Genomic DNA, 23496 nt, shown 5'->3' with positions numbered 1-23496 from the left:
GCAGACGAAATAAAAGTTGGCGTTAATAGATCTTGTATGCCATATGGTGGACCAGACTCTTTCACTGTGCACCCATGAAGAATCATCTTCACTTTAGAGTCAATGTCTTTGAGTTCAAAGACACGGAATGTGGGGGTATCAGTGTAAGCAGCCGCCCACAATTGCCGTTTGATCCACCAATTTGCCTCAAAATAGCTAACAATATCAGGAGAGCAAATTTACATCAGTTCTGTCTGAATTGCGAGGTAACGTTCTTCACGCTCGCAGCTTCGCTGCTCCTTAAAAAAATTCATTATGCATTCCAATTGCTTAGAAGACAAGCTTCGCTTTTGAAGGGCCTTCTTGGCGGCAGCTGCTGCATGGAAGGCACATAGACGCACGGAAGCCTGGGGAAAGACACTTTGTACTGCAGTTATTTCAGACATGTCCTTATCCAAAAACACTGTCTTTAATTCTTCACCCCGAAAGCAGCTTTCAAAAAACAATAAGGCACAACGCAGAAGTTCACAATTTTCCCTTCTCAGAAATGCATGAAAAACTGGCCGTCCATTGCCATTGTTGTCGACGATAATGATATTAAATAAAATATAGTTATTTCGATTTGTATGATAGGTGCTGTCCATCGCAACGACCTCCGGGAACCTATTCAGATCACTTAACATATCACGGGTAGAAAAGGCAAGATACATAAGCTCGTCACACTCATCATCCACTGCAAATTGTACACGCCCTCCATCTTGTTGAATCTTGTCGATTTCTGCTTTTATCTTGTCAGTGTCTGGTACAGATGACGAGTTCAGCAAACGTCTAAAATTGGAAATGTCTTTTGATAACACATTTCTGTTCTGTGTTGTAACAAGATAGTGTTGGAGGTCCAGATTAGAGACTGAGGGCAGACTTGCAGTTTCATTTAGCATCTGATTTGGCACAATCTTTCTTTTCTCTGGGAAAACAGCAACCAACTGAAAATAAAAAGAAAGTAGTACAAGTTATGTAAATTTTGAAAAAAAAACTTGATTTAGTAAATAATTTTAGGCAACATGCGCTAGTCTAGTTCAAAGAATAGGAGCAGTTTGGTGAAACCTAGCCTCAATACCTTCTATTCATATTGACCCCACAACCCTCTGTTTCTTAGCCAAGTTCACTAATCTAACATGCCACTGAATATTTGCGTAACTAACATTTGTTCATCACATATACACCAACCAATACAAAAGATGCAAGATAATACAGTCGACGACACTTGTGTTGACGAAGCATGAGTTGATTTTCGCTTGTGTTGATCTTTTTCTTGAGAACGGGAACGGCGTCAACACTTTATCAGTTAATTTACGACGCATGTATTGACTTCAACACATCCGTCATGTCGGATGTGTTGAACTAAATCCTATCCCCCACCTCTTCATCATAATACAAAACTAACAACGGATGTGTTGATCTTTCATTTTCACTCACTTGCACGGGCAAGTCGAATCAATTTTACCTCGTCTCTTTGTAACCAGCAATGACAATCCCATTGTCCCATGACCCCTATCCCATCCTTTTCTTGAATAGCAAGTCGGATTCTAGCAGCACAATCAAGTTTGAATGTCCTAGACATAAATGCAAAGTACATTAACTTATATTAACCATATCAAGAATCTCACTTAACAATAAAATTAGGAAGAAAGCATATTGATAACTCAATCTTATTTTGCGTACCCTTGATTAAACCTAACAAGAAACTTTTGTTGGGCGTAAAATATCCACCATTGTCTGAAATGAAGGATAGAAATGGTTAGACGAAACCCAAACCCATCACACATGCCTCGAACTTGCCACATCTCTTGTCAAAAACAAGTAGGCCTACTGGTACTGAGCAAATTTCTCCTGACCGCTACCTGTTACACCCATGGGCTGACCCCACTAATGGGGTCGAGTTGACCTAGCACTAAAATACCGCTCAGAGGGGAAAATGCCAGGCAGTGTCTAAAACAATCAAAAGTGGTCCCCTTTATGATACGAGTTATGTCCCCTAAGTTACCATTCACTCTCACGTTCATTCTTCTATTTTCAAGCATGTACTCTCTGTTTTTGACCATTAATTCAATTATCAGCATGAAAATGCGGCTCTGAGGTCTTGTTGGTATGTTTCTCATCAGATTGGAAGGTCCTGGGTTTGAGTCTCTCTCTGCGCATACTTGAATCCTTGGAAAAGGCTCTTTACTCACTTTATCTCATCGTACTCAGGTGTAAAATGAGTACCTGGCCGTTAACAGCATTGTCTCTGTCGGAGAATTTGTAATATAGCTGAACAGGCGTTATGTCTCGTTCTACGTGTTACATGTTGCTATTGGTCAGAGATCATTCGTAAAGCACTTTCAACATGTTTAGTGGATATTGCGCTAAAGAAACGATTGTTAATAAGATATTTGTTACAAGTAACTAGACCCGTTCCGTGGACGCTGTACATTTATTCAGTACATCTCATCAAAGCCTGACTAACAAGGATTAAAGATTATTCTGGATTTGTGAGACTGCGACAAGTTATCAGCTGAGGGATTTTCTTAATTGATGAAAGGAACCACATTCACCAAATAAAATAAATAACCATTGGCGATGTTGCCAGAATTACTTGCAGGGTGATTTGGAGCCATTTTTTTTCCAAGGATCGATATAGCAATGTCAAAAATCGTCAAGAGTTCCTGATCCAAACAACCAAAGAACTTGTCTTTGAGCAAGTCAAACGAAAGACAGCAAACAGAACACTGAACCTGACATATAGACAGAACATAGACAATGCTGTTGAAAGTTTGAAGAAGGTGTGCTGTCAACCAGAAAAGAAAACCACGACCGCACCATCAAAGAACAAAAGAGGGAACACTCGCCACCCTAAAACATACAAAACAGAAAAAGATATAGTATCTGACCATCATACAAAGGCAGGAAGATAGGAACACAATGTTCAACGTGTTATAAACATGTCTGCAAAGAATATTTGTTTATTTTGTCTGAGTAATGCCGTCAAGAGTGATAGTGAAAGTTATTTCCTTAACGCAGGTTAATGTCAAATTTGTACTTTTACACAAAATCTTTTGAAACTGATGTATTTTCCATTTGGAACAATGTATTTTTCACTTTAAATATAATGCATTTTCATAACTAAATGTATTTTAAGTATATCTCATCAATCTGTTTGTACAGCTGTTATGCATCCCTCATTTTTTCTATGTTAAAGTATATGGGTGCATTGCACCCAGCCAGTTTTTTCCTCTTATTTTGTTACCGGGTGCATTGCACCCAGCCGGGGTTGACCATGGTCAAAATTTTGTCCTTGAATAATATTCTAAGTTCTTTGAAAATAATTCCTATAATATATATTTGTGTTGGGTGGGTGTGAAGTTTCAGGGACATTTCTGAAAATGGCTGGTAAGGATAGAGTTAATCACGAGTTCAAAGTCAAGCAGATTTGAAAATGCCCACTTTGTAACGAGAAAATGAAAATTATAGTGGCGTTCCGTCATGTATGACTTCCAATCCCTCCACGTGAATGATCCGACGGGGTGCGATCGTTTCGTGACACTGGGAGAGAATTTTATATTAAATCGTCCTATTCTAAGAGACCGCATATTATTGTCAGGTTGACTAGAAAGTTAACATAACATGCGCTATAATGTGCCATTAGATGCTATCTGAGAATCAGACAACAATGATTATGCTAATGGAACTCATTCTATGTGTACATATTTAATTTGCACGCATTGTCTAGCAATGACTATCCCGCACAAATCTTTGGGCCTCTTTTTCGCTCACGAAGTGCCCGAATTCGCAACAAAATATATGACGAAGCCGTTTCGTATATGCTATTTTAAAAATTAATTACGACGCTGTTTATCGATGAATATGGCTGAAAATTGCCACACAGTTAGAGAAAAAGGTCAATTTAGATTATGGAAGCGACAAAACTCGTGCCATTACAAAAAAAAAAACAACGTTAAAAATAGATTTTTACTCTTTGGAGTAAAATATTTCTAAAACTACCGGGCGTGGAGGTTTTGTCGCTGACATGGTGATACATGAACATTTCTTCTTTTTGGTTGTAAAATTTCATATGAATATGACGAGTACTTTTCCCGTATTTTACAAAACACCATCCTAATTTGCTCTTCATTCGTAAAAGACAGAAAGCCATTTCCCCCCCCCCCCTACAGCCCGAATCACAATACAAGTTTAAAACAATTTGGCACCAAACTGAGCGGCTGAGCGGGTCGTGGCAAAGCGCTTTCTGATTGGTTGACTTCGTTTTAAAGTTCATGAAAAGTCAAAATATCTGCGCGGTCTCACTGGCAGAGGGGTGTTTATCGTCTGCCATTGCGTTTGGGTTCAATAAACAGCTGATAATTTGACTGTTTGACTGTTATTAACGTAACTCCAAAGAGTAAAAATCTATTTTTAACGGTCTTCTGGTAATCGTACGAGTTTTGTCGCTTGACATTATCTAAAATGACCTTTTTTCTAACTGTGTGCCAACTTTCAGTCATATTCATCGATAAACAGCGTCGTAATTAATTTTTTTAAATAGCATATACCAAACGGCTTCGTCCCATATTTTGTCGCGAATTTGGGCACTTCGTGAGCGAAAAAGAGGCTCAAAGATTTGTGCGGGATAGTCATTGCTATATAATGTTAAAAGTTTTCGATTGCAATATGATCTACAATCTCAGCATGGCTTTAATTATTGTGTTCCAAGTCACGTTCACCAGTAACCTTTGTCCCCTTGCCCAATTTCTCTTTTCCTTCTATATTTTTTTCGTTTATGTACGCAATCTCTCTCTCTCTCTCTCTCTCTCTCTCTCTCTCTCTCTCTCTCTCTCTCTCTCTCTCTGTGTGTGTTTTATATACCATCGGGCTCTAAAACTATATAAGTTAGAACTCTTCTAATGTTTTCATCAGATTCTCTATCAAATTTGCCATAAAATTTCCAAGTTTCAATCTTTTCATCCACTTATTACACAAGATACAACCAAAAGTCGAAAAAAATGCCGAAAAAGCGTCTCATATTTTCGCGTTTTTTTTCCTCTTTGCGGGTCATCCAAATAAATGACACATTTGAAACTGCATAACTTGTTTATTTATGAACGGATTTTCAAAATTCAAAAATATTTTTACGCAGTGGATATAGGGATTTAATTTTAGACAGAACCTTTCCTCAAAAAGAGAAAAAAAAAACATTTGCTAAATTATTTCTCGGTATCGATTTAAAAGTACATATATAATGATTTGGTGTCATGGCGGCGATTCGGGTCGTCTCCAGTGTCATGTAACCACTTCTCGGTTAAAAATAAAAGATCGGGTTGAGTTTCTGGTAAAATGTGAAATTCCTCTGTTATATTTGGCACGGAGCTGATATTCGTGTATAAAAATTTAAAAACGGCAAAATTGGTGCTCGTTGGAGTTTAGGGATTTTGTTTTGGCGAATTGCAATTTTGCGGATCAGCAGAGTCAAAAACCATCAATGATGAGGTTTGAGGATAAGTATATTTACATTGATAAGATTGGATAGGGGACGAGAAGGGTAGGGACGACGGCATGGTCTATGTCCATACACAACTTACTGATAACTGTCTTTGTTTTCCTACCCCTCCCGATTGACGGCTGTTCTCGATAAATTAGTGATGTAAACTAAGTGATGAGAATTTAATATGTCGTCAAATTACAGTCAGGTTTAAAATGTTACTAAAATAGATTATTAAACGTAGTGTAAACAAATTCACACGGTGAACACTTTAAGACATATTAAAGTCCATTGTAAAGTTTAAAGAAAATCCCAAAATTTCCCTTAACCCTCTCGTTACCAACTATTGGAAAGTCGTCACATTCGTTACGATTCAACCAACATTTTTCTGATTTATTTCTTTTTTTAATCACAATATTTTAAAAATGTGTTGTTTATTTACAAGAACTTAATACTCTTTGTAAAGCTTGTTTTGATCTAGATACAAAATTATGTATATCGTGTGCTTTGTGCGCTTAAATTTGAATTTAAAAATTCATTTAATGTGTTGTGTAGGTATGAGATTTGAGTAAAAGTTTTGATAATTGTCGGTAAGGAGAGAGTTAATATCAATGATAAAAATTGATAAAAGTTTTTCGACAAGAAAGACAATGAGTAAAATTATAAGAACGTTCCTGTAAACTCTCTCCTTACCTGACATTTTCAGGATTTTCTCCAAAACTTCACCCCCAAATAACAAAAAAAAAATACATTTTTTATCACTCTGACATAATAGCAGTAAAGTTCTTGCCATACATGATTTATTAAGCAAGACATGCTCTACAACACACTGTTCATTTTTTAAAAATGTTATGATGTACAAACGAAATTTAAATAAGAAAAATGGTGGTTGTATCGTAACGAACTGTGACGATTTTCCTCTAGCTGGTAAGGAGCCGGTTAAGAGAATGACAATTGCTTTTTAAAAATCCAAATATTGAAGAACACATTTTTTAAAAAACCAGCCTTCTTGGTGTATCACGATGATGAATGGGTTTTTCATTTTATTTATCTGTTTTCTTTCAGAAATGTATCCTCGGATTGCTGTCTACATAACGTTGGCTTTGACCTCTCATTTGACGACATCCTTGGCCAGAGGTGACAATGAAATTACGACTCTCCGTATCCCCTCTCGACGTGAGTTCTGTTTATATTTTTCTTCGTGAGTTCTGTTTATATTGTTCTTCGTGAGTTCTGTTTATATATTTCTTTCCAAAAGTCATCATCCTGCATAAGACTAGTAAAATTATCTAGAAGATGTTACCCTCGAATCAAATCAGAAGCAGGAGTCGTCATAAGGTCACAATACTCAATACTCTTAACAGTTGTAACGTAACTTCCCTCGTAATGACGCATGGTAACTTAGTAACTGGTTCTAAACTATCTGAACAATGGCGGACGCCCTTATGAAATATTTCTCCGGCGAGCATTAAAAGCGTATCCAAAGGGGAAAAAACACATAAATTTGACCATGTTTTGACTTTTACACATTCTGATCACAAGATATATGAAACGTTCTAGCCAGCATGAAGAATAAAAAGTAATGATTTTCTTTGTTTAGAACCAAGATGGTCGCCGTAGCCGGGCGGCGTGACATCAGACAACTGAATCCAATTTCCTCTCTTCCTGTTTCAAACTCCCTGGGAGTTTGTAATCAGCTCTCTTGGGGACTAACAATGAATGGGTTACGAATTGGATCAGAAGGTGGCATAGCTATAGTCTGTTTCACAAAGATCAAAGGAATTCGGCATTGTGATAAAACTGGTCTATCACTGACTATCGGTTTTCAAAATTCGTAATATCACTTAAAATTTAAGCCCGCATGCAAAAAATCACGGCATCACATTTCGTAACTTTGGAGGAATTTGCGATATTCCGTGCGCACAGTACTTGGAACGGACTATAATTTAGTAGCAGAATGAATAGGCCAATTATTATGATTAAAGGGCAAGGATGGAAAATACGTATTCACGACCAACATTTATTTCGGCAAGAAAATAAGATACCATCACTTTGAAACCTGAAGATCAGTTGAACAATGTATCTGTCCAAACCTCAAGAGGGCTGATTCCACACAACTAAAGAGATCGGAACCAGTTTATTTTGACATCCTAATATTGTTTTATTTCCGGTCTGCAATAGTTTTGTTGGAATCAGAAGACATAAACCAGATAACTGCCTCACTTTGGAAAAAAATCTCGTATATAGACATTAGGCCAGTAAACTCGTCTTTCAAACATCGATTGATCTTTTACCATCTGGGAGAATGTTTTGTCAGATTAAATGTAGAACTAACAAGTATAAATCAACGTTCGTTCCATCAGCAATAAAAACGTTGAACATTTCATATGGTACAGCAAAACCAAGGACTGATGTATTGACTGATTGACTGATTAATTTATTTAATGCTAGATTAATTGTCCAATTGATAATGATGATAATAGTTGGTGTCGAATTGCCACAAATGTAACGAATTGCAAATGAAATGAATATGTTTATGTTGTGTATATCGCTCGCGTGAAAGAAAGAGAAGAAGAGGAAGAAGAAGAAGAAGAAGAAAAAGAAGAAGAAGAAGAAGAAGAAGAAGAAGAAGAAGAAGAAGAAGAAGAAGAAGAAGAAGAAGAAGAAGAAAGAGAGAGAGAGAGAGAGAGAGAGAGAGAGAGAGAGAGAGACTAAGTAGGAGTGAAATATCTGTATAATGTTATAGTTATCATATAACGTTATAACAAGTGTAACTAAATGACAAATTGCCATATTTATGGAAAATAAAGATCAACTATTATTATTATTATTATTATTATTATTATTATTATTATTATTATTATTATTATTATTATTATTATTATTATTATTATTATTATTATTATTATTATTATTATTATTATTATATTAAATCGATCGATGTTTGAACGACAAGTTCTCTGGCCAAATTTTTATTGCATGTATTTCCAGAGGGTGATCGTTAACGGGTCAATGTCTGTGAGACATGAACTATTCTTTGCATCAATACAACCATTGAACAAGTGAGACTGATATGTAACCGGGAATCTCAAACCAGTAATATGACCGGTCAATGTAACTCCTAAAAATTCTATGAGACTTGGCTCATTGTGTGGCTATGTAGGCTAATGCTCTAACAGTCGCCTTTGGATCGGAAGGTCCTGGGTTCGAGTCCTGCTCAAACAGTCCTTAGTAGCACATAGTTAAGTCTTTGTAGAAAACGGTAAGGGCTGCCTGAAGCCGGTGATCGTAAAATACTAACGAAAGAGTGAAAATGGAAAGGCTTCGTATGGGAACAAAACAGACAATGGACGTTTCGGGTACAAACCCTTCGTCAGCACAACAATACACAAATAAACGTGGAAAACAAATAAAATATAATGGAAAATAACTTGCGTCGTCTGTACTCAATGGTGGTTGCAGTATGAATGAAATGTTAGCGTGGCGTGGGTAGAGGATAGTGTGCCCCAGGGGGGTGATCTAATTGATAAGCAGAGGTCAGCGTCAGGGAACAGAACTTTCCAGACTATAATGGAAGATAAAAGACATATTGGTAGTAGTAGTAGTAGTAGTAGTAGTAGTAGTAGTAGTAGTAGTAGTAGTAGTAGTAGTAGTAGTTGTAGTAGTAGTAGTAGTAGTAGTAGTAGTAGTAGTAGTAGTAGTAGTAGTAGTAGAACGCTGTAGTGGAACAGTAGGGGGGGGGGTTTGGAGGGGGCGAGGTGAAAGGGTCACGGCGGAGGTGGGGGGGGGGGGTTTGTTGGATGAGCGAAGGTCGAATCTTCGCGAAGGAACGATGCGATAGTAAAGTGGAATACACCAATAAATAGATAGATGGATAGGCAGATAGATAGGTAGATGGTCAGAAAAGAGGGGAGAGAAGAGAGAGAGAGAGAGAGAGAGAGAGAGAGAGAGAGAGAGAGGGAGAGAGAGAGAGAGAGAGAGAGAGAGAGAGAGAGAGATTAATAAAAGAAAAAAATTTAAAATAAAAATTTTAAAAAAAAAATTATTAAAAAAAAAAAAAAAAAGGGGGGGGGGGACGGGGGGGGGGGGTTGGTTTGAGGCGGACCGGTAGAGAGGGGGAATCAGAGAGAGAGAGGGGGGGAGGGAGAAAGAGGGAGGGGGGGACAAAGAAAGAAAGAAAGAGAGAGAGAGAGAGAGAGAGAGAGAGAGAGAGAGAGAGAGAGAGAGAGAGAGAGAGAGAGAGAGAGAGAGAGAGAGAAAGGGTGGAGGGGAGGTGAGAGAGGGCGAGTAAACAGCCGAGTGATAGCTGGGTCTATATGTATATTAATGGATGAAAAAGTGGATGATTGGACACAATGAGAGAGAGCTATGAAGGTAGATGACTATGAATCGGTGGATAATCAGTAGATAGATTGCTAGCTAGCTAGCTAGCTAAGATAGATAGATAGATAGATAGATAGATAGATAGATAGATAGATAGATAGATAGATAGATAGATAGATAGATAGATAGATAGGTAGGTAGGTAGAGTTGTACTTTTAGTAGTATGAACAGTAGTAGTAGTAGTCGTAGTAGTAGTAGTGGTAGTTAGTAGGTAGTAGTAGTAGTAGTAGTAGTAGTAGTAGTGTAGTAGTAGTAGTAGTAGTAGTGTAGTAGTAGTAGTAGTAGTAGTAGTAGTAGTAGTAGTAGAGTAGTAGTAGTAGTAGTAGTAGTCAGTAGTAGTAGTAGTAGTAGTAGTAGTAGTAGTAGTAGTAGTAGTAGTAGTAGTAGAGTAGTAGTAGTAGTATGAGTAGTAGTAGTAGTAGTTAGTAGTAGTAGAAGTAGTAGAAGTAGTAGTAGTAGCAGCAGCAGTAGCTGTAGTGGCAGAAGTGAGAGCAGCAGTGGTGATGAATATGGGTGACGTTGACATCTAGTGGTGGTCAATCCTGGTGTTGAGTCCGCGTGGAGTCAGCGTTCCCAACAACTTGATCAGGTGAGTTTCCCTACGTCGACGGGCGGAAGTGTCCGAATGGCAAAAACTGAGCACACACACACGCACACACTGTACATCGCAGTGGTCTGGCAGATTGAAGTGTCTGGCCACTGCTGTGTCTGCACAGTTCGATATGTCACGCAAGTGCTGCACGAATCTGTCACCCAGCCTCTTTCCGGTCTCACCAACGTAAGCAATCCCACACAGGGAGCACGTAATCGCATAGACTAGATTACGGTCAGTGCAAGTAAACGGCCGCCTGATGTCCCAAATCTTGTCTGGAAAGCTGACTCTGTCATACTCCCACAGGTGCCCACAAGTCTTGCATCGGGGTCGCATACACGATCTGGCTTTAGGTCCATCCCTAGGTATGGGTTCCAGGCGGCTTCTGACAAGGAGATCCCTCAGGTTACGATCCCGTCGATATGCTACCAACGGGGGTTCTGAGAAAACTCTGTGGGTGTCTTCGCCCGCCTGGAGGATCCCATAGTTCTGCAATAGGATGTTCCTCACTTGATCGGCATGGGGGTGATGCGTGAGGACTAAAATGGGACGCTGTGTCTCCTGCTTCCTGGCATTGCGAGGCCTCATTGCTGCTTCTCTCGACACGAGGCTGGCTTTCCGGACAGCCTTAAGCAAAACCCTTTCGGGATATTCCCGTGCCTAAAAAAATCGAGCATGCGATCACGTTGAAGCGCAAATTCATCATCTTCCAGACAGAGTCTCCGTAAGCGGAGTATCTGACTGAATGGGATGGAGTCTTTGCACTTCACCGGATGGGATGACCGATAGAGCAGGTAGCTGTGACTGTCCGTTTCCTTGTAGTGTACAGTGGTCCGTACTCCCGTGCTGGTCAATACAGCCTTGATGTCCAAAAAGTTCACCTCAGAGGTTGAAATCTCATAAGTGTACTCTATGGACGGGTGGAAGGAGTCCATCGCTAGGATGAACCCTTTCAACTGGCTGTGGGTCAATGACGTAATGCCGAAACAGTCGTCAATGTACCTTTTGAACAGCTCGGGGGCAGGTCCACTGTACTGATGGAAGAAGGTTTCCTCAAGGTAGCCCATGAAGAGGTTAGCATATGAGGGACCCATCTTGGTGCCCATCGCAACACCTGAGATCTGATGGAAAAATACATCATTGAACTCAAAAGTGTTGAGTGTGAGCACAAGTTCGGTGAGCCTCACAATGCTGTTGCTGGAAATCCCTGGTAATGGATGGCGGTCGACGAAATGCCTGATGGCACGCAGTCCGTCATGATGCGGTATGGATGTGTACAGTGCCTTCACATCCATGGTGAAAATTAGCCGTGGACGTTCATCCTGGAATCGAATTTCGTCAATGACACCAAGAGCATGGTTAGTGTCCTTGATATACGATGGCAGGGTGGGAACTATACGTTGAAATACCGCATCGAGGAACTGCGATACCTTCTCAGTGGGGCACGAGATAGCCGACACAATCGGCCTTCCAGGTGGAGTGTCAGACAATACCCGGATCTTGTGTATCTTAGGGAGCATGTAAAAACATGGATTACCTAGGTCGCTGGGGTCGTGTTTAAGGACCTCTGCTCTACTAGGTAATTCTCCCTGCGATATCAAAGACTGGATTGTCTGGTGGACTCTGGTGTTGTTAGCAAGTGTTGGGTCCGAAGTCACTTTCTCATAAAATATCTGGTCACTCAATTGCCTGTGGCCCTCAGCTCTATAGAGCTCAGCGTCCCAAACAACTACGGCCCCTCCTTTATCAGCCGCTTTGATCACTATATCACGACGTGATCTAAGTGATCGTACGGCAGCCCATTCAAGACGGGTGAAGTTAGACCTCTTGATAGGTGTGGGTCGTAGTGCCTCTATCTGTCTAAGACAAGTCTGGATAAACAGGTCGAGTGTAGGGGACTTGCCAGGACTAGGAGTCCAGTTTCTTTTACGTCGTGAGAAAGCGGCAAACGGATCCTCAGGGTCACGGTCATAGTCATGGTCACGTTCATCATCTTTGAAGTGATACTTCAAGCGTAAAATACGCATGAAGCGACGTACATCCGACTCAATGCGGGACTGGTCGGACGTTCTTCGCAGTGGGATGAACTTGAGACCTTTCCTTAAGACCGATTCCTCTGCACTGCTCAACTGGATGGTCGGGGGACAGAAACCACCAGCCGGTGGTTGTTGTGGTTCCTACTGGGGGGGATAGCTCCAACATTATCCATCACGTGGGTGGGTTCGCTGGTGGGTGGGGTGAATTGATCGCTTCCAGACTGGTCCCCGGCTGTTGGAGGGACTCCCAAACCACCAATGGTGACTGGCTGGTTATGGGTGCCATTAAGAGCAGTGGGGCCAGAGGAAGGTTCAATGGGTGAATCCACCGATGGGAGTGTTGCCGAATGGGAAGGGAGGTTATCGTCAAGATGTGTAATTCTGTTAGGAAAGAGAGCATCTAATTTACTGGTTTTGACATAATTTAAGCATGCATGGTAATGTTGATTACATAAATGTATGAATAACCTAATGGCTTTGTAAAGTAAATGATTATGATAAGTACGATGCCTCAAGCATGTGGAGGATGTGTCGATGGTGTGTGTTAATTTGGATATCTGTTTGCGAAGGATGTCTGTAGTAAGTCTAAGTCGTTGCATGGCACACTTGGATTCTAATTCCAGAAACTGGGAGAACTGGGATGAGGTTAGAGAACCTAAAGAAGGGTGGAAATGTGAAACGAATCCTTTAGGGGCCGTGCGTTTCCTAAGGCAGTACATTAAGAAATTCAAGTGGCTGCTAGCTCGAGTTTTATAGAGAGTGGCGTGGGCGAGAGTGTAGCCTACTTGAGATAGGTGGATAGGGAAAGAGGAAAGAAACGTACGAATGTCCCGTAAGGAAGAGCGCAAGAGTTGCTTGGGAGATGTATGAGGCATGGTGAAAATAGGGAAAGAGGGCGAAAGGCTAAAAGGATGAGTAAGGTAATCAATAAGTATAGGTAAACTGGAGAGGCGAGTGAATGAGAGAAAGGAAGGGAGGGATAGACTGTGGTAAGAGAGAGGTAGTGGTTGAAAAACGTGGGTGTGGTGAAAAATAATGCTGAGATGTAAATGATAAGGAGAGGGGGGGGGGGTAGTGTGCTAAAAGAGGTAGACTGGTAGGGGAGAAGAGTGTAAATAAATATATAAATATGAGAGTAATGAAAAGGTGATGATAGTGCAATGTTGGATAAAACTAGATTGATAAACTGAAAAGTATATTTAAAAAGTGCAACATATAGCAGTACAAATAAAACAGAAATAAACACTATACCTACGTAAAGTACTAGGTAACACTGATGGGGACGGTCCAAAAACACGGTATGGCAGCAGAAGTATAATTCAAGTGAATCAACGAAAAAACTCAAATGAATCAAAACGGAAAAGTAGAAAACGGTAAGGGCTGCCTGAAGCCGGTGATCGTAAAATACTAACGAAAGAGTGAAAATGGAAAGGCTTCGTATGGGAACAAAACAGACAATGGACGTTTCGGGTACAAACCCTTCGTCAGCACAACAATACACAAATTTACTGGTTTTGACATAATTTAAGCATGCATGGTAATGTTGATTACATAAATTATTTGTGTATTGTTGTGCTGACGAAGGGTTTGTACCCGAAACGTCCATTGTCTGTTTTGTTCCCATACGAAGCCTTTCCATTTTCACTCTTTCGTTAGTATTTTACGATCACCGGCTTCAGGCAGCCCTTACCGTTTTCTACTTTTCCGTTTTGATTCATTTGAGTTTTTTCGTTGATTCACTTGAATTATACTTCTGCTGCCATACCGTGTTTTTGGACCGTCCCCATCAGTGTTACCTAGTACTTTACGTAGGTATAGTGTTTATTTCTGTTTTATTTGTACTGCTATATGTTGCACTTTTTAAATATACTTTTCAGTTTATCAATCTAGTTTTATCCAACATTGCACTATCATCACCTTTTCATTACTCTCATATTTATATATTTATTTACACTCTTCTCCCCTACCAGTCTACCTCTTTTAGCACACTACCCCCCCCCCCCTCTCCTTATCATTTACATCTCAGCATTATTTTTCACCACACCCACGTTTTCAACCACTACCTCTCTTTACCACAGTCTATCCCTCCCTTCCTTTCTCTCATTCACTCGCCTCTCCAGTTTACCTATACTTATTGATTACCTTACTCATCCTTTTAGCCTTTCGCCCTCTTTCCCTATTTTCACCATGCCTCATACATCTCCCAAGCAACTCTTGCGCTCTTCCTTACGGGACATTCGTACGTTTCTTTCCTCTTTCCCTATCCACCTATCTCAAGTAGGCTACACTCTCGCCCACGCCACTCTCTATAAAACTCGAGCTAGCAGCCACTTGAATTTCTTAATGTACTGCCTTAGGAAACGCACGGCCCCTAAAGGATTCGTTTCACATTTCCACCCTTCTTTAGGTTCTCTAACCTCATCCCAGTTCTCCCAGTTTCTGGAATTAGAATCCAAGTGTGCCATGCAACGACTTAGACTTACTACAGACATCCTTCGCAAACAGATATCCAAATTAACACACACCATCGACACATCCTCCACATGCTTGAGGCATCGTACTTATCATAATCATTTACTTTACAAAGCCATTAGGTTATTCATACATTTATGTAATCAACATTACCATGCATGCTTAAATTATGTCAAAACCAGTAAATTAGATGCTCTCTTTCCTAACAGAATTACACATCTTGACGATAACCTCCCTTCCCATTCGGCAACACTCCCATCGGTGGATTCACCCATTGAACCTTCCTCTGGCCCCACTGCTCTTAATGGCACCCATAACCAGCCAGTCACCATTGCTGGTTTGGGAGTCCCTCCAACAGCCGGGGACCAGTCTGGAAGCGATCAATTCACCCCACCCACCAGCGAACCCACCCACGTGATGGATAATGTTGGAGCTATCCCCCCCAGTAGGAACCACAACAACCACCGGCTGGTGGTTTCTGTCCCCCCGACCATCCAGTTGAGCAGTGCAGAGGAATCGGTCTTAAGGAAAGGTCTCAAGTTCATCCCACTGCGAAGAACGTCCGACCAGTCCCGCATTGAGTCGGATGTACGTCGCTTCATGCGTATTTTACGCTTGAAGTATCACTTCAAAGATGATGAACGTGACCATGACTATGACCGTGACCCTGAGGATCCGTTTGCCGCTTTCTCACGACGTAAAAGAAACTGGACTCCTAGTCCTGGCAAGTCCCCTACACTCGACCTGTTTATCCAGACTTGTCTTAGACAGATAGAGGCACTACGACCCACACCTATCAAGAGGTCTAACTTCACCCGTCTTGAATGGGCTGCCGTACGATCACTTAGATCACGTCGTGATATAGTGATCAAAGCGGCTGATAAAGGAGGGGCCGTAGTTGTTTGGGACGCTGAGCTCTATAGAGCTGAGGGCCACAGGCAATTGAGTGACCAGATATTTTATGAGAAAGTGACTTCGGACCCAACACTTGCTAACAACACCAGAGTCCACCAGACAATCCAGTCTTTGATATCGCAGGGAGAATTACCTAGTAGAGCAGAGGTCCTTAAACACGACCCCAGCGACCTAGGTAATCCATGTTTTTACATGCTCCCTAAGATACACAAGATCCGGGTATTGTCTGACACTCCACCTGGAAGGCCGATTGTGTCGGCTATCTCGTGCCCCACTGAGAAGGTATCGCAGTTCCTCGATGCGGTATTTCAACGTATAGTTCCCACCCTGCCATCGTATATCAAGGACACTAACCATGCTCTTGGTGTCATTGACGAAATTCGATTCCAGGATGAACGTCCACGGCTAATTTTCACCATGGATGTGAAGGCACTGTACACATCCATACCGCATCATGACGGACTGCGTGCCATCAGGCATTTCGTCGACCGCCATCCATTACCAGGGATTTCCAGCAACAGCATTGTGAGGCTCACCGAACTTGTGCTCACACTCAACACTTTTGAGTTCAATGATGTATTTTTCCATCAGATCTCAGGTGTTGCGATGGGCACCAAGATGGGTCCCTCATATGCTAACCTCTTCATGGGCTACCTTGAGGAAACCTTCTTCCATCAGTACAGTGGACCTGCCCCCGAGCTGTTCAAAAGGTACATTGACGACTGTTTCGGCATTACGTCATTGACCCACAGCCAGTTGAAAGGGTTCATCCTAGCGATGGACTCCTTCCACCCGTCCATAGAGTACACTTATGAGATTTCAACCTCTGAGGTGAACTTTTTGGACATCAAGGCTGTATTGACCAGCACGGGAGTACGGACCACTGTACACTACAAGGAAACGGACAGTCACAGCTACCTGCTCTATCGGTCATCCCATCCGGTGAAGTGCAAAGACTCCATCCCATTCAGTCAGATACTCCGCTTACGGAGACTCTGTCTGGAAGATGATGAATTTGCGCTTCAACGTGATCGCATGCTCGATTTTTTTAGGGCACGGGAATATCCCGAAAGGGTTTTGCTTAAGGCTGTCCGGAAAGCCAGCCTCGTGTCGAGAGAAGCAGCAATGAGGCCTCGCAATGCCAGGAAGCAGGAGACACAGCGTCCCATTTTAGTCCTCACGCATCACCCCCATGCCGATCAAGTGAGGAACATCCTATTGCAGAACTATGGGATCCTCCAGGCGGGCGAAGACACCCACAGAGTTTTCTCAGAACCCCGTTGGTAGCATATCGACGGGATCGTAACCTGAGGGATCTCCTTGTCAGAAGCCGCCTGGAACCCATACCTAGGGATGGACCTAAAGCCAGATCGTGTATGCGACCCCGATGCAAGACTTGTGGGCACCTGTGGGAGTATGACAGAGTCAGCTTTCCAGACAAGATTTGGGACATCAGGCGGCCGTTTACTTGCACTGACCGTAATCTAGTCTATGCGATTACGTGCTCCCTGTGTGGGATTGCTTACGTTGGTGAGACCGGAAAGAGGCTGGGTGACAGATTCGTGCAGCACTTGCGTGACATATCGAACTGTGCAGACACAGCAGTGGCCAGACACTTCAATCTGCCAGACCACTGCGATGTACAGTGTGTGCGTGTGTGTGTGCTCAGTTTTTGCCATTCGGACACTTCCGCCCGTCGACGTAGGGAAACTCACCTGATCAAGTTGTTGGGAACGCTGACTCCACGCGGACTCAACACCAGGATTGACCACCACTAGATGTCAACGTCACCCATATTCATCACCACTGCTGCTCTCACTTCTGCCACTACAGCTACTGCTGCTGCTACTACTACTACTTCTACTACTTCTACTACTACTACTACTACTACTACTACTACTACTACTACTTCTACTACTACTACTACTACTACTACTACTACTACTACTACTACTACTACTACTACTATTACTACTACTGCTACTACTACTACTACTACTACTGCTACTACTACTACTACTACTACTACTACTACTACTACTACTACTACTACTACTACTACTACTACTACTACTACTACTACTACTACTACTACTACTACTACCACTACTACTACTACGACTACCACTACTACTGTTCATACTACTAAAAGTACAACTCTACCTACCTACCTATCTATCTATCTATCTATCTATCTATCTATCTATCTATCTATCTATCTATCTATCTATCTATCTATCTATCTATCTATCTATCTAGCTAGCAATCTATCTACTGATTATCCACCGATTCATAGTCATCTACCTTCCTAGCTCTCTCTCATTGTGTCCAATCATCCACTTTTTCATCCATTAATATACATATAGACCCAGCTATCACTCGGCTGTTTACTCGCCCTCTCTCACCTCCCCTCCACCCTTTCTCTCTCTCTCTCTCTCTCTCTCTCTCTCTCTCTCTCTTTCTTTCTTTCTTTCTTTCTTTGTCCCCCCCTCCCTCTTTCTCCCTCCCCCCCTCTCTCTCTCTCTCTGATTCCCCCTCTCTACCGGTCCGCCTCAAACCAACCCCCCCCCCCCCCCCCCGTCCCCCCCCCCCCCCTTTTTTTTTTTTTTTTTTTTTTTTTTTTTTTTTAATAATTTTTTTTTTTTAATTTTTATTTTAAATTTTTTTCTTTTATTAATCTCTCTCTCTCTCTCTCTCTCTCTCTCTCTCTCTCTCTCTCTCTCTCTCTCTTCTCTCCCCTCTTTTCTGACCATCTACCTATCTATCTGCCTATCCATCTATCTATTTATTGGTGTATTCCACTTTACTATCGCATCGTTCCTTCGCGAAGATTCGACCTTCGCTCATCCAACAAACCCCCCCCCCACCTCCGCCGTGACCCTTTCACCTCGCCCCCTCCAAACCCCCCCCCCCCCTACTGTTCCACTACAGCTTTCTACTACTACTACTACTACTACTACTACTACTACTACTACTACTACTACTACTACTACTACAACTACTACTACTACTACTACTACTACTACTACTACTACTACTACTACTACTACTACTACTACTACTACCAATATGTCTTTTATCTTCCATTATAGTCTGGAAAGTTCTGTTCCCTGACGCTGACCTCTGCTTATCAATTAGATCACCCCCCTGGGGCACACTATCCTCTACCCACGCCACGCTAACATTTCATTCATACTGCAACAACAAGATATGAAGTGAGTAGAAAAGTGCCATTCATACTGCAACCACCATTGAGTACAGACGACGCAAGTTATTTTCCATTATATTTTATTTGTTTTCCACGTTTATTTGTCTATTGTTGTGCTGACGAAGGGTTTGTACCCGAAACGTCCATTGTCTGTTTTGTTCCCATACGAAGCCTTTCCATTTTCACTCTTTCGTTAGTATAGTTAAGTCTTTGTAACTTGCTCTTTATTCGCATTCACTCACTGTACGCAGGTGTAAAAATGAGTACCTCGCCGTTAACAACGTTGTCTCTGTTTGATAAATTGTAATAACGTCTTATAGGCGTCATGTCTCGTCCCCACCGTTTCATTGGGTATTCACTTGTTTTTCATAGTACAAATGCTTTCAAAACAACAAAATGGCGACTTCGTTAAAATTTGATTTCTATTATTATGGTTTGGTTTTTGTGGTATAGCTTCAATGAATTTACATAAGATTTAATACGTTACAAGAGTCACATTTCACGGTTGGTTTTTATAGCTCATGATAATTGGTAATGTGATTTGATCGTGTGCCGTGATGTTGACAAAGAGGAGTCGTAGGAATTGTAAATAAGGAGGATTTCTTTTTTTAAATTGTGGTCCAAATGTTTGTTATTCGATCAATCGATCTATTGATTTATTGAGGGTTAATTACTGGATGGTTCAATCATCTGTTCAATCAATTGATTTTGACCGTTTGATGAATCATTTGATGAAGGGGCGGTTTGGGTCTAATTATTAGGAAAATCCTTCCAAAAATTGATTTTGATATTTTGGCGGAAACCGATGTTTTGTTATCTTAGAAATAATATTATAGAAGTACAATTTCTCAAAATATACAATAACGGCACGAAAAAGGTACAGGTAGTTAGAAAATTTTGAAAAACGTAAAACTATTTTTTTATCTTATCAATATGTCATTTTAAAGGGTATGTGATACTGTGTCAAATATTTCTGAGAATCTATTCCATAAAATTGTCTGAAAATTTCCCCAGTTATCAAAGAGACAATGTGTTATGTCACCATAGAGAGAGTTTGTTTTTTTTGCATTCAAATTTTGATTCGTAACTTTATAATATTCTAATACAAACCCTATAAGCTAAAGCTGTAAAATTTCTCTATGATGACGCAAAATGCAACAATGTTGATAAGAGGAAAGAATATTATGGAGGTTATTCCTTCATTGATTTTTATGAAAATTTTTTCACAAGATTGAAATACTTTCCAGACCCCCAAATTAGGACGCGAAACGGTTATCAAAACAGTTAATATATTTTTCACCAAAAATGTTTTTTTTATCCTGTAATGACAATACAAAAATCACTAAATAACGCAATATAGGTTGGGTTGATTTGTTTTTTAAAGACCAACGCCCTTTATTTGATCAATCGATTGATTTATTAGTTGGTGGATAAATTGATTGATTAATTGAGTGATCAGTCGATCAAATGATTGATTGATTTCACTGATGGTCCACCATTTCAAACAAAAGAAGATTTTCTTCCTTCAAATGATTAATTTGAAAGTCAGCCTTTCTTATCGTTAATATATTTGTTTGCTCGTAATTAGAAATAACCAGTAGATGTTTTACCAGAGAGACGCCCAGAAACTGGCGAATCAACTCTGAGTCCACAAGAGTAGCCCTTCGCAAAAATAAACAAATAACGTGGCTATGTCAAAAGACAACATCTGTAAATAATTGCATTTATACTTATAAATCAGAATAAAGCAGACTCATCTTTAATGTCTAATATAAGTGGGACTGGAACTGGTTATCCTCTTAGACAGCTAAACGAGCCATTTATTATTGCTGTCTATTACTATGATTTATTATGTAACGGGGAAATCATAGGCCTTGCACACCTCTATATAAAATTAATTGATAACACGATTCTACGGGTGTAAAAGCTGACTGTATATATAAAACGCTTGGGTGGTCGGTGCATTGTTACTTTTTTTCATTCAACAAAAATTTAATTTCTCACCTTACACTACATATTACAAGGAATATGATTTAATGAATGTTAATTGTGTCATAATTAATATTTGCTTTAATAGGCAAAAAAAGTTAAGATCATCGCCATTTTACTCTCTACCATGTTTCGTCATTTTTCTCTGATATTGTATTTTTGAAAATGGTATTGAAAAATCACGGTTTCTTATTTTTTGTATCTTAATTCATATTCATAAAAGTTTGACAGTTTACATATAAGGATTTGCTTCATTTACGAATTGATTTTGAAATAAATCCTTTGATGAGTCTTAAAAATACAAGCCGACAAAGAGTGGCATTTTTTTGTGACTCCCTGAAATATAAACACAAGCATTGTATATTTAGAACATCAGATAACCTCAGATAACTAATATTACTCTTCTCTTTCTTTGTCACCCAGCTGTTCAAACTATTCAAATATGTTTTTCTTGGTCTACCTATACTCATTTTACTTTCCATCTTTCCTTCGAAAGCAAGATGTTCAATACTTTTCTGTCGATTTAGGTGCCCTAAAAATTGCATTTGTCTTTTTTTTATTGTACGAATTAATAACCTTTTAGTTTCAGCTTGCTCTAACACTTCTTCGTTAGTTTTCTTCTCTGTCCATGAGATTCCTAACATCCTTCTAGGAAACCACATTTCTGCTGCCTCCAGTTTCTTTCTAATGTCTTCTGTAATTGTCCAGCTTTCGCAGCCATATAATAATACTGACCATACATAGGCCTTCAAAACCATATGTTTTGTTGTCATTGAGATATTGTGGTTTTTAAAAATCAGACTCATTTTATTAAAACTATCTTTAGCTATTGCAACAAGTTTCTTCATATCTGACCACACACTTTTCATGTCTTTCCTCGTAAATGATGTGTCCTCTATCTTGCTTTTTAACTGTTGCTAACTTTGAACTATTTCCTTCTTCAGAGTTTAACTCTTTCATCGCTGAGGCTATATTAGCATTTCCGACACAAAATGGCTTACACCTGATTGAGGCAGCGTGAGAATGACAAGCTAAGACAAAGCGACATTCGTATTCGGCGCAAAATCTCAATTAAAATACCCCCCCTCCCCGCCCCCTCGGGCCAATTGAATGTTCTGATGCAAGAAATGATACCATTGGTTCAATTTATAGTACTTTTGTAGAAAGTAGGATTTGGTTGCATTATTATTTTTGCCTTTCAAGACTGGCCGCACTGTGCCGGTCATAGGCCAGTAGAACAGACTCTGCTGAAAGAGTTAAGCTGTGAAAGGTCTCTCTGTGAGCTCTTTTTCTCTCATTTAACAGCACTTTTAAGTCTTTCGCGAACCATCATATATTATTACTGAAACACTTCAGACTTTTAGTTTTTACGACCGTGTCCTCATAGAAAAACAAATTCCCTCTGACCACGTCGTTCAGCTCTTCAAATGTATTTGGTGGTTCAATGAATAAATTCCAATCGGTTCATTCAAAGCATCCTCTTAACTCTCTCCTTACCAGCCATTTTCAGGATTTTCCCCAAAACTTCACACCCAAGTAACAAAAAAAATATTTTTATCACTCAAAGACAATAGCAGTAAAGTTCTTGCGATACATAATTTCTTTAGCAAAACATGCTCTACAACACACTGTTCATTTTCTTTAAATTCTATGATGTACAAAAGAAATTTGAATAAGAAAAACGTTGTTTGTATCGTAACGAATGTGACGATTTTCCTATCGGTGGTAAGGAGAGGGTTAAGCTCTCAATTGTGTCACTGTCCCATATTTTTAATTTTTTTTCCTCGACACCGACAGATTTAATCTTTTATCTTTTTTTAGCTTGGCATCATAAGAATCATATCATGATGTACATAGTGCAGTTTTTAAAAGCTCACATTTTAAACAAAATTTCTCTATTTCTTTTTAGCTTATGCAATATCAGGAAAAACGATGTACGTTCTTATGAAGGCCTACAGGACGTGGAATGATGCAGCCGTCATATGCAAGGAAACTTACAGGAGCTTTGGAGGTTCTTTGGTCCGCGTTGACTCCAGAGAAGTGTTGAACCTTATTCTAGGATTAACCAAGTAAGGGAGAATCTTATCTTTAAATGACAGTATAAACGTAATTGTAGAGTTGTCTCCAGAGATTTACCATGCTTAATGCGCTCATTGGAGCCTCATTGACTTGTCCAGCAGACGCTATGGACCTCATTTCTATTTCATTCAGTATAAATCACAAATCTCAGGCTCCGGCATAGCATTGTTGTTGTGGTTTGTGTCCTTGAACTTGTCACTTTTGTTGTTGTCGTCGTTGTCGTTGCTGCAGCTACCGTTGTTGTTGCTGTAGTCGCTGCTGCGGTTGTTGTTGTTGCTGTTGCTGTTGTTGCTGTTTTTTTGGTGTTGGTGTTGTTTTTGCTGTTTAT

General features: G+C 40.2%; 2 protein-coding genes across 2 annotated transcripts in view; one reads left to right on the top strand and one right to left on the bottom strand.

Annotated features, from left to right (window-relative positions):
• Positions 1–218: 218 nt before the first annotated feature.
• On the bottom strand, positions 219–1893 carry LOC144956421 (uncharacterized). The gene is made up of 3 exons (XM_078886924.1): positions 1850–1893; positions 1484–1592; positions 219–962 (listed from the first exon to the last, which is right to left on the bottom strand). Exons 1-3 carry the CDS (start codon positions 1891–1893, stop codon positions 219–221), a joined length of 897 nt encoding a protein of 298 aa, XP_078743050.1.
• A 1067-nt stretch (positions 1894–2960) lies between these two features.
• Positions 2961–23496, top strand: part of LOC144956420 (uncharacterized) — a 41299-nt gene continuing 20763 nt past the window's right edge. Inside the window, exons 1-3 of the mRNA XM_078886923.1 lie at positions 2961–3039; positions 6560–6670; positions 22999–23158. Of these exons, the coding sequence (XP_078743049.1) occupies positions 2961–3039; positions 6560–6670; positions 22999–23158 (350 nt within the window). The remainder of the gene's footprint in view (positions 3040–6559; positions 6671–22998; positions 23159–23496) is intronic.

Source organism: Berghia stephanieae, chromosome 11 (assembly GCF_034508935.2).
Source record: "Berghia stephanieae isolate SIO BIC M18660-M18661 chromosome 11, UCSD_Bste_1.3, whole genome shotgun sequence".
Taxonomy (NCBI): domain Eukaryota; kingdom Metazoa; phylum Mollusca; class Gastropoda; order Nudibranchia; family Aeolidiidae; genus Berghia; species Berghia stephanieae.
Note: the sequence above shows the minus strand (reverse complement) of the source record. Positions and strands in the feature narration are given on the sequence as shown.